This window comes from Cicer arietinum, chromosome 7 (genome assembly GCF_000331145.2).
Source record: "Cicer arietinum cultivar CDC Frontier isolate Library 1 chromosome 7, Cicar.CDCFrontier_v2.0, whole genome shotgun sequence".
In the NCBI taxonomy this organism is placed as follows: domain Eukaryota; kingdom Viridiplantae; phylum Streptophyta; class Magnoliopsida; order Fabales; family Fabaceae; genus Cicer; species Cicer arietinum.
The window spans coordinates 17606696-17622187 of NC_021166.2; the positions used below are offsets into that span (position 1 = coordinate 17606696).

The following is a 15492-nucleotide window of genomic DNA, read 5'->3' on the forward strand; positions in this document are numbered from 1 at the left end:
TAATTGTAGTGCAAACATAATTTTTCTTTGTGACCAAGTGTGTGGTTCAAATTGCTTCTCAATCTTTTAGTTACTCCTTGATTTAATTATCAACATTGCCTCCATTAAATCAAGCTTTCAATTTTATCATTCCAAACATCTTTTTTAACTTGTAAAATAATTATCTCTAAAGGCTTTGTAAAAATATCTGCAATTTGTTCTTTAGTGTGATAGTACTCGATCACCACTTCTTTTCCAACAACTAATTATTGGATCTTGTGAAATTGAATATCGATGTGTTCGGATTGTCCATGGAAAACGAGATTCTTAGATAGTGCAATAGTCGACTTGTTGTCACAAAGTATCTCTGCAAAACTATTTTGCTTTTAGTGCATCACTTCTAAAATCCTTTTTATCCATATTGTTTGTGTATCAAAACTTGTTGATGCTATATACTTAGCTTATGTTGTATAAAGTGCGACAATTGGTTGTTCCTTTCGACCACGATATTGCATCAGTGTACAAATGAAATGCATACCCTAATATGCTTTTTCTTGTTTCTATATCTCCAGTTGAATCACTATTTATGTATCCAATAAGCTTCATATCACTATTATTAGCATAAAAAATTCTTTCGACCAGAGTACCTTTGATATATCCCAAAATCATTTTTGCTCTTTGCACATGACTATCGTGTGGCTCTTCCATGTATCTACTAAGCAATCTAACTCTGTATTCTATATCTGATTTAGTTGCAGTCAGATATCTCAGGCTTCCGATCAAAATTTTATATAGGGTTGAATCTACCTTGTCAGCTTCAACTTTTCTTCAACAGGTGTGAAGTTTGGTTTTGAATTTTGCATCTTGAATTTCTTCGGAACATCTCATAGACATAAAATAAGAACTTCTCATAGATCAATGAACTTGATATATAATGTGTGGTCACTTGGACATCTCTGAAAATCATTATGCAAAAAATAAGACTCAATATTCTTATTCCATGCTCTTGGTGCCTACTTCAAGCCATATAATGTGTTCACCAGTCTATAGGCTTTATCTTTTTTTCCTCTGACTACATATTTTGTATGTTGTTCAACATTTACTTCTTCTTCCAAAGTACCATTAAGAAATGCTAAATTAACATTAATTTGATGTATTTTACAATTGTTTTGAGTCGAGACAGAAATAATCATTTGATTTGTATCTAATTTTGCAACATGAGCACATACCTCACAATAATCAATATCTAGTTTTTGTTTTTATCCTATAGTTACCAACATTGCTTCAAAACAGTCAATTTCACCCCGTGATGTGTACTTTGTCTTGTACACCCACTTCATTCATATATATTTCTTGTCAACTTATAATTTTGTCAACTTTCGTATTTTGTTCTTCCCAATCGCATTAATTACTTCATTCATGGCTTTTCTCCAACTCTCATCACTCGATGCTTCTTCAAAAGTAATTGGCACACAATTTACAAATAAAGCAAAGTTGATTATTTTTTTTTATGATGGGTCGTTATCGTTGCCCAAAACATAATCCTCCAATATGGTTGGTAATCTACATTGCCTTGGTTGTCTATTGGATATTACTGGCTAACCGGATGTTGGATGTCCATGTTCATTCTCCTCTTCATAATCATTTGAAATCCGTATCGGATCCTTTAATGACTTTTAGGATCAATCCCATATTCCTCCTTCATCAAATGTCACGTCTCAACAGATTAACACCTTATTTATCTCCTGATTGTAAAGCTTGTAGGCCTTTGAGTTTGAATTATAGCCCATAAAGATTTGGCCTTTATCATCTAATTTTATTTTGAGTTGATCAGGTGCACTAGCATATGAAAAATTTCCAAATACTTTGAAGTGTCAAATTGAGGGTCTTCTTCCACTCCATGCTTCCTTGAGAGTCATCTCTAGGACGCTTTTTGTAAGACACCTGTTTAAAATATAAATTGCAGTAGCAACTACTTCCACCCAAAATTCATTATGTATTTCCTTGGCTTTCAATATGCATCTCACCATGTTCATAATTATTATGTTATTTCTTTCAGTTGCTCCAATATGTCGAGGTGTGTATCTTGTTGTTAATTAATGCTCAATATCATGTTGTTCAAAGAAATTTGCACCAGTAAGGTATTCTTGTCTTTTGTCGATTCAGAGTGTTTTGATTCTGCAAGCACTTTGTTTCTCTACAAATGCATTAAATGTCTTATGGGAGCATTTCTACTTCAAAAAATATATCCAATTATTTTTGCTAAAATTGACAATAAAAGTAATATAATACCTTCAACCACCAGATGTTGGTATTTCTACTAAAAACATGTATGAATGAATTATCTCCAGTCATACCTTCGCCCTCCAAGATCTTCCATTTGTAATTGATTCTCTATGTTTCTTTCCAATTTGGAAAGTCTCATATACACCATTTGAAATATTCACAACAGACAAACTAGAAACATTTTTTTTTCGTGACAAGTAATTCAAGACAGAAAAATGAAAGTGATCAAATCTCATATAACATAACCAATCATCATGAGGAATTATAGAACTCAAGCAAGGAAATATTTCATGTTAAATTTTCAAAAGAGAATAGGCAGTTAAGTATCATTCTTACCTTTGTGATAAATGTGTCACTTTTTACAATCAACGTGCAATTATCGTTGTGAATCTACATATTGTAGCCATTCTTTGACAGTTTTCCCATACTCAATAGATTGTGATGAAGACCAGAAGCATAGAAAACATCACCAATAAAGTTTTGTGATCCATCTTTTAACTTGATAGTAATTTGACGTTTCCCCAAAATTGAAATGTTTGAATTGTTTTCGAATTTCACGGTAGATCTTATCGTTTCATTTAGAGAAGAAAATAATTCATTTTTTCCACACATGTGATTACTACACTCAGTTTATAGATACCAAATATCTTCATCTACCGAAAAATTATTACTTATTAAAAACAAATTTTGTTAATTTTCAAAACTCTCCCTAGTATTTTGATACAAATTCTCTGCCATATTTTTATGATGTCGGTATTTGCACTTTGCTATTTTATGCCCAAATTTTCCACAATAGAAACAACTATAATTTATTGTCTCTTGATTGTAGTCATCTCTTCCTCTACCACAATTGGTATGGATAGAATTGTTTATGCTTCTTCCTTTATTTGATGGATATAAATTATTTTCTCTCCATTGAAATTGCCACATCCTCTTCCTGTAAAATTTCCTCGACCTCTGCATCTATAGTTTCATCTTCCGCCATTATTGAAATATTCATGACCTCTACATTCTCTCATTTGACTTGATTCAATAATATTGTTGAGATTCGCATGACTTTTCAAAGCTTCTTCTTTTACTTTTTCAATTTTCTCAATATTATGTTCATATGACTTTCAATACTTCATTGCAACTCTGCTACTAACAAAGTGTCAGTGTTGTGGGACACTATTATCGTAGTCACAACATGATCAAACTTCATTGACGTGATGTGTAGAATTTTCTCTACCACTTTGTTATCTGAAATATCTTCTCTATACATTCTCATCTTATTCACTAGATTTGTAACATGAGATATTGCTCTACTGTTTTAGAACTAGATATTTCATATTCTCTTTGTAGATATTGCAATTTTAATTTATAGGCCTTCTCAACATCTTTATGTGACAACTTCACTATGTCTCACGCTTCTTTAGCAGTTTTGGCATTCATTATTGTGTCAAAATTGAGTAATCCATTCCTTGATGTATCATGTAAGTGTCATTTAGTCTCTTCTCTGAGCAGTTTCATTGGCTCTTTGTTGTAACTATGACTCCAAAGCTACAGATATTATGATTTTTCATATGTCTTGTCATCAAAAGTTATCAATAACGGAAATATAAATTTGCATCTAACTTAGGACTGGACCATACGGTAGTATAATGGAACTCACTTGCTTTGGTACCAATTTGATATTTGTGTGACATAAAAGTAAAATACACAGTCAGGCGACCAGGTATGTGATTGAAGTTGCTTCTCAAATCTTGTAGTTACATCTTGATTTGATTACCAACATGGTTCATTAACTAAACAATATAGCACGGTTTCAGATTGAGCTACAATCCAGAAATATGTAAGGCTTGTTCGAACATAATCTCAGGCATTATGAATTGTTGAACGGTTCCAATAAATTTCCACACTTCTCGTCGGTTCAAGCGCAACCGCCAACCGTATTTTCCACAAACAATCGCCACGTGTGATGTAAGAGAAACCATTTGGAGAGTCAAGTACATTATCATTACAATTAACTCATATTCTACGCCAATACTAGTGATCTAGATGAACCTACTCAACCTCAACGGCAATGGAGCCAAGGTATATTTGTTAAAGAGGTCACTTTATAGTTTAAAATAGTTCCCTAGAAAATGGTACAAGAGATTTGATAGCTTTATGATCGAGATTGACTTCAATAAAAATGAGCATAATAGTTGTGAGTGGAAGTTAAGTCAAGATGGAGCATGTTAACTTTTGAGTTAGCAACATTTGATGCCTTAAGAACTTTGTGTTATTAGTTTGGGAGCTAGTAAGGGTAGTTGTTGTTTAGGTGAATATAAAGTTTAAATATAAATAATGGATTTTAGGAATTGAATCAAACACAAATACATTCCCGAAATTCCTTGAGTTACAACAACATATGTTGAGAGTAGTTATAACTAACTTTGTCAAAATAATTATATTTGAAAATTGGGTTGTTAAAAAAACAGAGTACAAAATAAATACATTAACCGATTCAAATATGTGATTTTATTCTGTTTTTTTCAAACAATTTTCAACTCAAGGTTTTCATATCCAGCTTGAACCTTGTGTCGTTCAAAAAGATCTTGAAGTGCTTCAATAAACTCACTATGTACTTTGGCAACCTAAAATCAAAGAAAAAACAAATAAAAGATAAATAATGTTACATCATAGATAATACATCATAAATCAATACTTAAATATCGTTTGAAACTCCAAAGATTATGTATAAATATATATAAAAGATTTAATTTATATACACAATTAGCATAAAAAATTTGTATATTATAATATTAAATTATTAAAAATGTTTTATTTTTATGATAAAGAGTTGAAATGTGCTACAATTACATACATATAATAAATACCTGATCGCTGGTTGGTTGAGGAGTTTTCTCTAGCTGAATTGGTCTACCCACTACCACGTACAATGGATTCTTGAATGGTACAGGAGTTCTAAGAGGAGAATAGATAGCATTATTAGCAACCGATTACTCTATTAAAAAAAAAATTAAGATACTGACACAATATATTTGTAAGTCAAACTGTATTTAAAATGGATTGTTTTAAGAGATAATAATATAAGGTGATGACATAAAAATGATAGAACTTACAAAAATAAATTAAAATGTATTGATAATAAAAAATTCTCTTAGTTGTGACAGTTGTAGGAACCCTTCAATCCTTCATGATCCATCAATAACTATTAGGCATCGATACTAATACGTTTGTCTTTCCATTTTTTTTATAAAAATAAAAGAAAATATAAAATTTTGTACTTCTTTCAAGAAAAGTTATTTAATTAGTACAAAAAGATAAAAAAATATAAATAAAAGACTAACCAAAGAATAAAACTAACAGGAAGAAAATATTATACCAAATGATAAATTTGTAAATAAATTGTTTAAATAAATGGAATATTTAGAAAGAAAAAAATAATATCTTTATAATAATATAAAAATTAAAAATATATTATTTATTTTTTTCACTTGTCTCCTCTTCTTAAAGACATTTTATTTTCTCTCCTCTAAACTTTCAAACCGAATCTAAATCAATAAATGTATATATTACTAATTAATTTAACATTCACATTTTTTAGTGTCGACCCAACATACTTGAATGCAAAAAATAAAATTTAAGAAGAAATCTTTTTAATTTTAATAACATTTTATTAAAAAAAATATATATTATATCTTTGTTATCCATTACTATAATTTTAAAACCATAACTATTTTAGCTAATATAATTTTTTGTTATATAGACAATAGAGGAGTTTGGCGAATTTATAACAAAGAGGGTCAAATAATTAAGTAATTATTCATATTAAAATTATACATTATTTTATCATAGAAAAAGTATGACTCGTAATAAAATACATTGACATAGAGTTATTGTCCACAGACTGATTTTAAAAGTAATTTAATAAATAAATAAATGCATTTAAGTTTTTTTGTTATTTTAAAAGTAATATAAATAAAAAACCAGCATATTTTAAGTGCAAAAACATAATTTGATTTTCAACAAATTTTATTTTTAATTTTTATTTTTATTTGCAAAAACATAATTTTATTTTTATTTTCTGTTGGTCATGGGAAGAAGGGTGAATTTGAAAAGTTTCGAAAGTTTTTAAATCTGGAAATTTTTTAAATAAGGATTACATTTCGAAAATTTGGAAAGCTTCGAAAGTTTCCAAATATAGAAAGTTTCGAAATTTTCTAAATATGAAAAGTTTCAAAAAATTTCTATTTCAAAAATTTTGAAGTGTTTGATAGTTTCGAAAATTCTGGAATTTTCTATTTCAAAAGTTTCGAATTGTTCGAAAATTCTGAAAATTGTCATTTCAAAACTTTGGAAACTTTCGAATATTTTAGAAATAATAGGTGAAAAAAATGATAAGATAAAAAAATTAAAAATTTTATAAAGAACAAAATTATATTTTTACATTGATTTAGGGGGTATGCAGGTCGAATCCTCCTTAAATTTTCTATCTAAAATGAACAATTAAAATCTTAACCTTTAAAAAGTGGTTTATTCTATATTGTTTCATCTCATTCAATCAGTCCATTTAATAAAACTCAAACTTTAATGAAGCAATATGGCATAGAAAATAAATACGTACCCAAATCTTCCCCAAAATATCAATGGAAAAATCTTCATAGACCTTGCTATACTCTGAATTAACTTACCAGGAGCTTTCCACCACTTATAAATATTTGTCTACAAGAAAATGAAAAATAAATAAAAATAAAAATAAGCAAGATCAAACTATCTAGGTATATATATATACTTCGATTTTATTATTTAATAATGAAGCTGAGATTAAATTATATATTATATATACCTGGCCAAAGCAAAAAACTGGAACAAGGGGGTGACCCATCTCCATTGCTAGTCGGACAAATCCTCTTCTTTCTTTAAGATATACATTCTATATATATGCAGTTTATATACTTCTTATTAGGAGAAAAATCAATGGTGTGAATTATAAAATCTAAGAGTCCAATATGCAATTACTCTAAGAGCATTTGCTACCCATCTAAATATTTCTATAGAAATATTATATCAGAAGTGATATCTATACAATATAATAAAGCAAAGATGATAATTTGGCCAGTTTGACAGTGTCAGCTAAACAGAGTTTTAAAAATATATCAAGTTTCTATGAATAGAAATATCTCTTTTTTAGAATAAAATTAAACTTATGTATACGACTTTGTACATGGTCAGTTGAAAAGTTAAAGGCCAATTAAAAAAATAAAAGAATAAAATACACTACACCGTTACTTGACATTTAACAGTTGAGAATTTAGTGGCCAGAAGAAAAATAACAGCAAAATACAGTCAATCACACCACTACTTTGACAATTTTTTGAATTGTTTTTTAAACATTACTTTAGCAAACCACCGTTTCAAATTAATTTAATTAAAAAATTTATTTTATTTTACGAATTCTTTTAATACTCTGTTAACCGTCTATCTTCAGTACTCTCTCATTTCTTGTGTCTCTCTTATAAATATCATTCATATTATATCTGTATACACAATTCTTTTACTTTTTCTTTTTCATATTTATCCAATGTCTAAAACAAAAATAATATCTTATTGCTTCAATTTCTCCATCAGATGCTTCAATTTCTCCAAGAGATGAGTCATGGAATTTAGTTGTTAGAGTTGTGCGAATGTGGTTTCTGTCTTGATTTCCTCAACGTCAAACAAAACTTTTATGCAATGAAAATAGTAATGAGATTAATATTCGTAAGCTTTTATTTCTTGATATGTATTTGTTCTCGCGTCTAGCAACTTTCTGGAGTATATGTTCACACGAATTACTTAAATGGTAAATTTTTTTCAATCTATCATTGTTATTTTATTTTATTTATAAAAAAAATTACCATTTTGTTATGTATATATATTTTGTATTGTTTATGTTTCTTAATTTTGTCTCAAAAAATTGTAAATGTGTATATGTATATTTCTATCCTCTTATATAACATTTGTTTTAATAACTCCGATTTTAAATTCACTCAAAAATAGCCAACAAATTGTACATTTATATATTTATATTTCTATTCTCTTATACAAGATTTGTCTTAAAAACTCCGATTTTAAATTCTCTGCTGATGTCCGTCCTAATGATTTTGATCGTAAGTTGTCTAATAAATGGTGTTGGCACACAGTTGTATTAAATAAAAAATAATAATTTATTTAAGTAAATATAAAATTTATTTAGGCTTCTTAGCCATGAATTCAATTAAATTTAAGAGAAAAATAATAATTTATTTAAGAAAATATAAAATTTATATAGGAATTAAAGAAACGAATTAAAGAAACAATTCATTTCATCGATTCATTGAAAATAATGGTTTTTTAAACTTCAAACACTATTTTAGCAAATTTAAAAACTACTATACTATACATTTTATATTCTAAATTTATTATTAAATATCACACAAATTCAAAAGAATTCAAAGCATTCATGAAAGATTAATGAAGACTAACATTCATGAAAGCATTCAAAGATAAAAGATACTCATAGTTTTTATGTGTATTGTAAGTTTTTATTTGTAACGGAAAAATTATTTTTCTTTAGTATTTTGTGAGTAGTACTAAAATGAAAGATATTTTGACACTTTATACAGCAAAATTTATATGAATTATAAATGTCATGTATTTCATATAAATAACATAGGTTGAATAATAAAAATAAAAATTCATTTTTAAGTTTTTTACTCATCTTTACATTTACTAATTTACTTATTTTATATATGTTCATGTCCATTATTTTAAAAATTCTTATTTCATCTAATCTAATTATTTAATTTTTTTTAATAATTATTGTTTTTATTTGTTTAAAATTAAAAATATTGTTTTATAATAAATTTTTTGTAAAGAAAAAATATTATTTGTAGAATTCATAAAATAAGGCATGGTATTGGAGTCATACTTTTTATCAATAACATTGAGCGTATAAGAAAGTAGTTTTTAAGTTAAGTTATAATTAGATTTTTTTTTATTGTAAATTATTTTTTTAAAGTAAACTTATTTTTTTAATGTTAATAAAATTTATGAAATTTAATATATATATATATATATATATATATATAAACTAATATAACAATTTATTTATTAAAATCGTTGTTTACGTACGATATACGAGGTTACAAAGTAGTTTTTTTAAAGAGAAAGTGATGTTTGTAATTACTTGAAAATTTAAAATTATTTTTTCAACACAAATTTATTTCTTTAACATGTAGCTAAGAGCGTATGTTTGAAACAAAAGATCCCTTACTTTTTTTTGTTTTCAAATAAATAAACGATTATTATTTTTGGCCAATTCTATTGGATTATACAAATATGTGAACTACCACTCATTAACACAAATTTAAAATTTCTGTTTCAATATATAAATGTAAATTGAAAAACTTAAGTTAAATTTTTTAGAACACATGTATTTTAAAAATTTTAATTTTAATTTTTTTTGAAATATTTGTGTTCTAAAAATTTTAAATTTTTTAGAACACAACTAACTCGGAAAATTTAAAATAAATTTTTTGATACACAATTTTTGAAATAATTTTATTTTAAAATTTTAATATGAATCAGAATATATTTGAAAAGTTTTTTGATAGGTAAATGAATTTTATTTTTGTATTTTATTATTTGAAAAAAATAGTTATGTGTATCAAAAAATTTAAGTTAAATTTTCTGAAACATGAAACACAAACGTGTTCTAAAATATTTAGAATTTAAATTTTTTAAAATATTTTTTCTGTCGTAGAAAACTCAATTTTTAAAGTTTTTGGAAAATATTTAAATATAAAAATCTTAATTTAAATTTTCTAATACACATTTTCACGTTTGAATTTTTCTTTTAAAATTAATATATTGAAAAACTTTTCAAAAGTTTTTTATTTTATAAAACAGAATGTGATTTTAATTTATTTTTTAATATAAAGATAAAACAAGATTTTTATTAAAATGTAGGAATAAAAGTATAAACATAAAAATATTGGATTAAATTTTGTAAAAAAAGATGTACCTCACAACCATGCTCCATAAAAAGTGTTTCTCGTGTTCCACCGGGTACTATGATGCAACTATAGCCAGATGCCAACAAAGAAATAACATTTTGCTTGGTGACTGATGAAAACCCCAACCATGTCCATATTTGTCTCAAAAATGGTATGTAGAAAGCCTATTCATAAATTACAAAGAATTCTTTAATAACTTCATTAATTAAAAAGATTCGCAAGTAAAACTTAAAAAAAAGTAAAATTCTTACCGCGCTGCTAACAAGAAATCTTATTTTTGGAATACGCATAAAGCCTGTGTTGTTATGAAGCGCAAAAGAGCCAAATGGAAAAACTGAATGTGGCTCATAGCAAAAAACTACATCAAGGGACAACAAATATTATTTTAACTTCACATTGAAATTCCAAAAATTGAGGTCAAACAAAACAATATGCTAACTATTTACTTTGTGTTAGGAAAAATAAAAACTATCTTCTTTGTTTATTTTAAATACTTTCTTTTATTCATAAATAAATAAGCGACTATTAAAGGTAACTATTCTAATAAAATAAAACGCATCATAAATGATAAATTTTTATTATTTTAGAAAATACAAATTATTTTATATTTTAAAAATGTTTTATCTTCTTGTTAGCAAGTAAAATTAAATATAAAATATAAAATATTTTACGAAATACACAATTGACTTAAAATTGTGTAAATCCTATTTGAGAAATATAACTTTGTCAAGTTTAACCAAGAAATTATTTAATTCGGCTTATTTAGTAAAAAATAAAGTAAAAATTTGTTATTAAATAAATTATATTCCTATTTATGAAGGTCACATTTTATTTTTACAATTTAATAAGAAAATAAACTTTATGAGAGCATGCTAATTTTTTTTGCAGAGAATGTAAATAGAAAGTTGAATAAAAGTGTAACATTTAGTTGGCCAATATGGTCCCCTCACACATTCTAATTCTGATATACAAGTTAAACTTGGAACAGCCCTCATCGAGACTCCAAAATGGTTGATAAGGAAATGGTGATATCAACTCTTTTTTTCCTGAAAAAACAAGTTCACAGGATCGATCGACCAACCAATCCGAAAGGAGAATAATATCCTTACTCATTTTCGTTCTACATAAATTGGGTAGCTATAGAAATTTTCAAATATTTATTATGTAATCATATAGTTATGGTTATATTTCATTTAAAAAAAATAGTTATTGATATATATTTACAATTTTTCTTAATGTTTTTAGAGGTTCTATTCAAATTAAAAAATTAAAGTATCAATAAAAAAATACAACTTAATAATTATTTTAATATATTATATTTTTATTGAATGAAATACCAAAAATTCAAATTACTTTTTTTAAATTCATTAAAATAAATAAATGATAAATTAAATAACATTTAAATACAACTTTAAGATAATATTAACTTTATAGCTATTTAAAAAAGAGTCTTTCTTCTAATATTTTTTTAAGTAAATTCATAACTTTCAAATATATTATCAAATAATCACAGTTTAAAATAAAATAATCACATATTCTTAATTACATTTTTTCATAACTCTTAAAGATATTACTAAATAACATATCAAAAGAAAAATCAAATAACAATATTGTTAATTATTTTTATTTTGTCAAAACAAACTTATTATCTTATGACATTTTTTCTTTGCGAACTCACTCGCTAGCTAAATTTTTTTATTGAACCCAATAAAATTTGATGCGATGAACTCTTTCATCTACAATAAATCAAATCTTATTAAATTTAGATATTATTTGATTCTATAGATTTTTTTAATTAATATATCATAATTATTATGAATAAATAAAAAATTAAGACTAATAATTTTAGTTGAAGTCTAAAAAAGTTTAGTGCAGTTAAAAGTCTCAATTGAGGTGAGTTACTATACAAAATACTATAATTTTTAATTTTAACCGATCATTTTTTTCTTAATGGTTATAATCTCACTATATTTTTTTCACATTTAGCTGTGGTGTTTGGATACTATCCTACACTTAATTATGTCTCTATCTCTCCTATGTTTTTTCTCTCTTTTTATTTTTATCATTTTTACAAAAAAAACAAACTCTCAAATTGTTTTTGTTTACTGTATAGATATGGAGGTACATTAATTTTGTTTGAGAGACATCTGACTGAGTATTAAATTCGGGGATAAGAATCTCTTAACTAACTTTGAAGAGTGAAAGTCACCTTATTTACTTCTCTTTCAATTATTTTACATCTTTCTCTTTTTTTTCTTCCTAATATCACCTAAATGTAAGAACCCAAAGTTAGGGATCCAAATATAAATTTGGTCATATATCTTTAGGGTTTTAAAAGAGTCTAATAAGTAAAAAAAACTGTCCTTTGCCATTTCAACAACAAACAGCAGAAATATTTCTTTTATTATTATTATCATTAGTAAATTAAATAATTTTAAAAGAGAAAAATATATGCACGTAAAACATAATTTAAAATTTCACAAAAAAAAACATAATTAAATATTGTAATTAATTGTTTATAGCTTAATTAATACAAACCATAAGATCGATTAAGATGGAAAGCTTCTGCGTCCTCTACGTGAAGTGTGATAGGGAAATAAGTGCAGACATGTTTGCATATGAATCTGAAATATAGAGAAAACATGTTTGCATCAATTGAAATAATTAAAATATTCTATATCTAAAAAATAAAATAAAAAAGTAAACTAACATATAAAAGACATCACTAAATTTTACAAAAGTAAGCATATAAACTTTTGACATAACTATAATAAAAATTAAATATTTATAATAATGTAATAATTACGGGACTATAGACATTGAATATCAATTAAGTCCATTATTATAAAATATTAGTAATTAATATTGTAAATAATTTGTTAAAGACGAGGAATGAAAATGAATTTACCTGGATAATTTAAGGCCCAATAGACTATTCTTGTCCACAGGAAGCACCGTAAAGAGCATCAGAAAGGCAATAACCCTGACATACAAAATGTAATTTCCTACTTACTACCATGTATTAAAAAAAAACAAAAAGAAGAAAAGAAAAAAAGAAAAAAAAACAAACCAAGGTGATAATGAGAGTGGAAGGAAGAAGAGAGAGAAGAGTATGAAAGCAAGATTAAAATGAATTGCTCCGAAACAGAGTGCCAATGCTACAACAGACTTCAAACTGTTACGTGTTTGGGCGTGTTCCGCATTTTCTCTTCCCAACACTTTTTCCATGTCTTTGTTTTGTTCGCTCAGTGTGTAGTAGTAATTGGTTTTGCTTTATAGGAAATTGAGTCCATATCGTTTCACCTTCAATCTTTTCTTCCTCTACTCCTTATTTATTTCTCATAGGATAGGATTGTAATTTCTTATAAACCCACGTCTATTTAAGGGGTTTATTTTGTTTTTTTTACCAAAAAATGATATATGTCAATTCTCAGGGATACAATCAGAGATATCTTACAATTAGAGATATCTTAATTATTGACTCCGATCTACATGGAGGGGGTAAAAAAATTTATAATTTAGAAGGTCCAAAAAACTAAGCCTCCTAAAATTTTGTGGGCTTATATGACCACCTTTTCAAAAATAGAATCAATTTTTTTTTTCTCAAGAAACAAAATTTTTGATTTTTTCACCTATAAAAAAATTTTGATTTTTTTCGAAAAATTTCGGTTTTTTTTCAATAAAAAATTTTTATTTTATTTTCGATAAATATTTTGTATTTTTGTCACAATTTTTTGAGAAAAAAAGTATTTTTTTCGATATTTTTTCGAATAAAACAATTTTTTTTTTTAAATTTTCAAAAAAAAATCTGAAAATTAACAAAATATTGGGGATCTATAAGCCCTTTGAGCCCCCTCCCTTAAGCCCCGTGAAATGATGAGCCGAAATTTTGAAAAAATTATTTTAATAGGGACCTAATATTAGGGGTTTAATAAGAAAAAAATTTAGAGAGCCTTAGAATTGAAGGCTTTTTTTGACAGCTCTAGATACAATAAATCACTCTCATGTCCAATGTGAGTTAAATTTTAGTGATATTTATTATTTATTTAAAATTAAAAAAAAATCACCGACGGAATTAAGTGAATGAGATTAACTAGTTAAAGAACTTCAATGATCACCGACGGAATTTTTAATTATTAGAGTCCCGTTCATTTGAGATTAAGATAGGCATGATAATGGAGTGGAGAAATGGCAAAATTTTTAGCATGTGTGAAATTTAACTTCAATTAATATTTATGACGGAATTTGGGTTTTGACGATCAGTTCATATATATAATAATAAATTTAAAAATTATGTCAATTATAATTAATATATAAAATAATTATTATTAAATAATAATAATATTAAAAAATATTTTTTAGAAAGATGAAATTATAATTTTTAATATTTAAAAACATATTAAATATACTTAATATGTACATATATATATATATAATTTAAAAATTAAAATAATATTACTAGTGGTAAATTCGTGTGGGTGGATATTAACAGATCAAACTCGTTTTAGGATCCAAATTCTAATTTTGCGAAAAATCCACACTTGCATCCAATCAAAATAGATTTTATTAGCTCAAATTAAGTCAGACGCAGGTGAATACCTATACGTACAGATTATGTATTTAAATATATAAATCATTTAAGAAAATAAATAACATTAAAATAATAAAAATCCAAAAAAATCAGAATAACAACCATCTTCATCATTTCCTTCAAGCATTTTTCTAAAAAACAAATTTAATAAATCTTCGTCATTTTACTCTTAAAACTAACCCTCAATCCATCAATCGCATCAAAAATTAAATCATATGTTACACAAGAAAATCAGATCTCTTTTTAAAAATATGCCCAATTTCCCTGGCCACACCATGAGATTTTTCCCTGACTTATATGGAGAATCATTTAAGTCATTTATTAATTATAAACATCACATCATATTAGTATGTGTCACATCAACATAAGAAAAATAAAAAAATCTAATTTTAAAATTTGATAAAATTAAGAAATTAAAATTACTAATTTAAAAATAAAGAAATTAAAATCTAAAAATTATTAAAATAAGAAGATTAAAATTGCAAATTTTTTTAAAAAAATATATCTATATATATAACTCAAAAATAATACAAATTCAAAGTCGTTAAAACTATTAGATATAAAAATTATTTAGAGTTAAATATAAAAATTAGTTATAATTAATTTCTAAAT

The 15492-nt window shown here is 25.6% G+C and overlaps 1 protein-coding gene across 2 annotated transcripts; it reads right to left on the reverse strand.

The window, feature by feature from the left end:
- Window positions 1–4681: 4681 nt before the first annotated feature.
- Window positions 4682–13633, reverse strand: LOC101501428 (diacylglycerol O-acyltransferase 2D-like). Of its 2 annotated transcripts, XM_027336588.2 has the most exons (10): window positions 13360–13633; window positions 13198–13272; window positions 12828–12913; window positions 11240–11335; window positions 10541–10647; window positions 10298–10453; window positions 7100–7186; window positions 6878–6975; window positions 5127–5214; window positions 4682–4883 (listed from the first exon to the last, which is right to left on the reverse strand). In XM_027336588.2, the coding sequence occupies exons 1-10, from the start codon at window positions 13515–13517 to the stop codon at window positions 4782–4784; spliced, it is 1053 nt and encodes a 350-aa protein (XP_027192389.1). In that variant the 5' UTR covers window positions 13518–13633; the 3' UTR covers window positions 4682–4781. The 2 variants fall into 2 exon arrangements, with proteins under 2 accessions (XP_027192389.1, XP_004509476.1); XM_004509419.4 differs by lacking the exon at window positions 11240–11335 and having other exon boundaries at window positions 13360–13631.
- Between the last annotated feature and the right edge of the window lie 1859 nt (window positions 13634–15492).

Excerpts from the sequence above, each read along its gene's own strand:
- LOC101501428 (XM_027336588.2), bottom strand. The coding sequence starts at position 13,517 with ATGGAAAAAGTGTTGGGAAGAGAAAATGCGGAACACGCCCAAACACGT. Across the intron at positions 10,648-11,239 it reads GTATATCAGAATTAGAATGT|TTTTTTGCTATGAGCCACAT; the intron begins GTGAGGGGACCA and ends CCCTTGATGTAG. Across the intron at positions 10,454-10,540 it reads GATTTCTTGTTAGCAGCGCG|GCTTTCTACATACCATTTTT; the intron begins GTAAGAATTTTA and ends ATTTATGAATAG.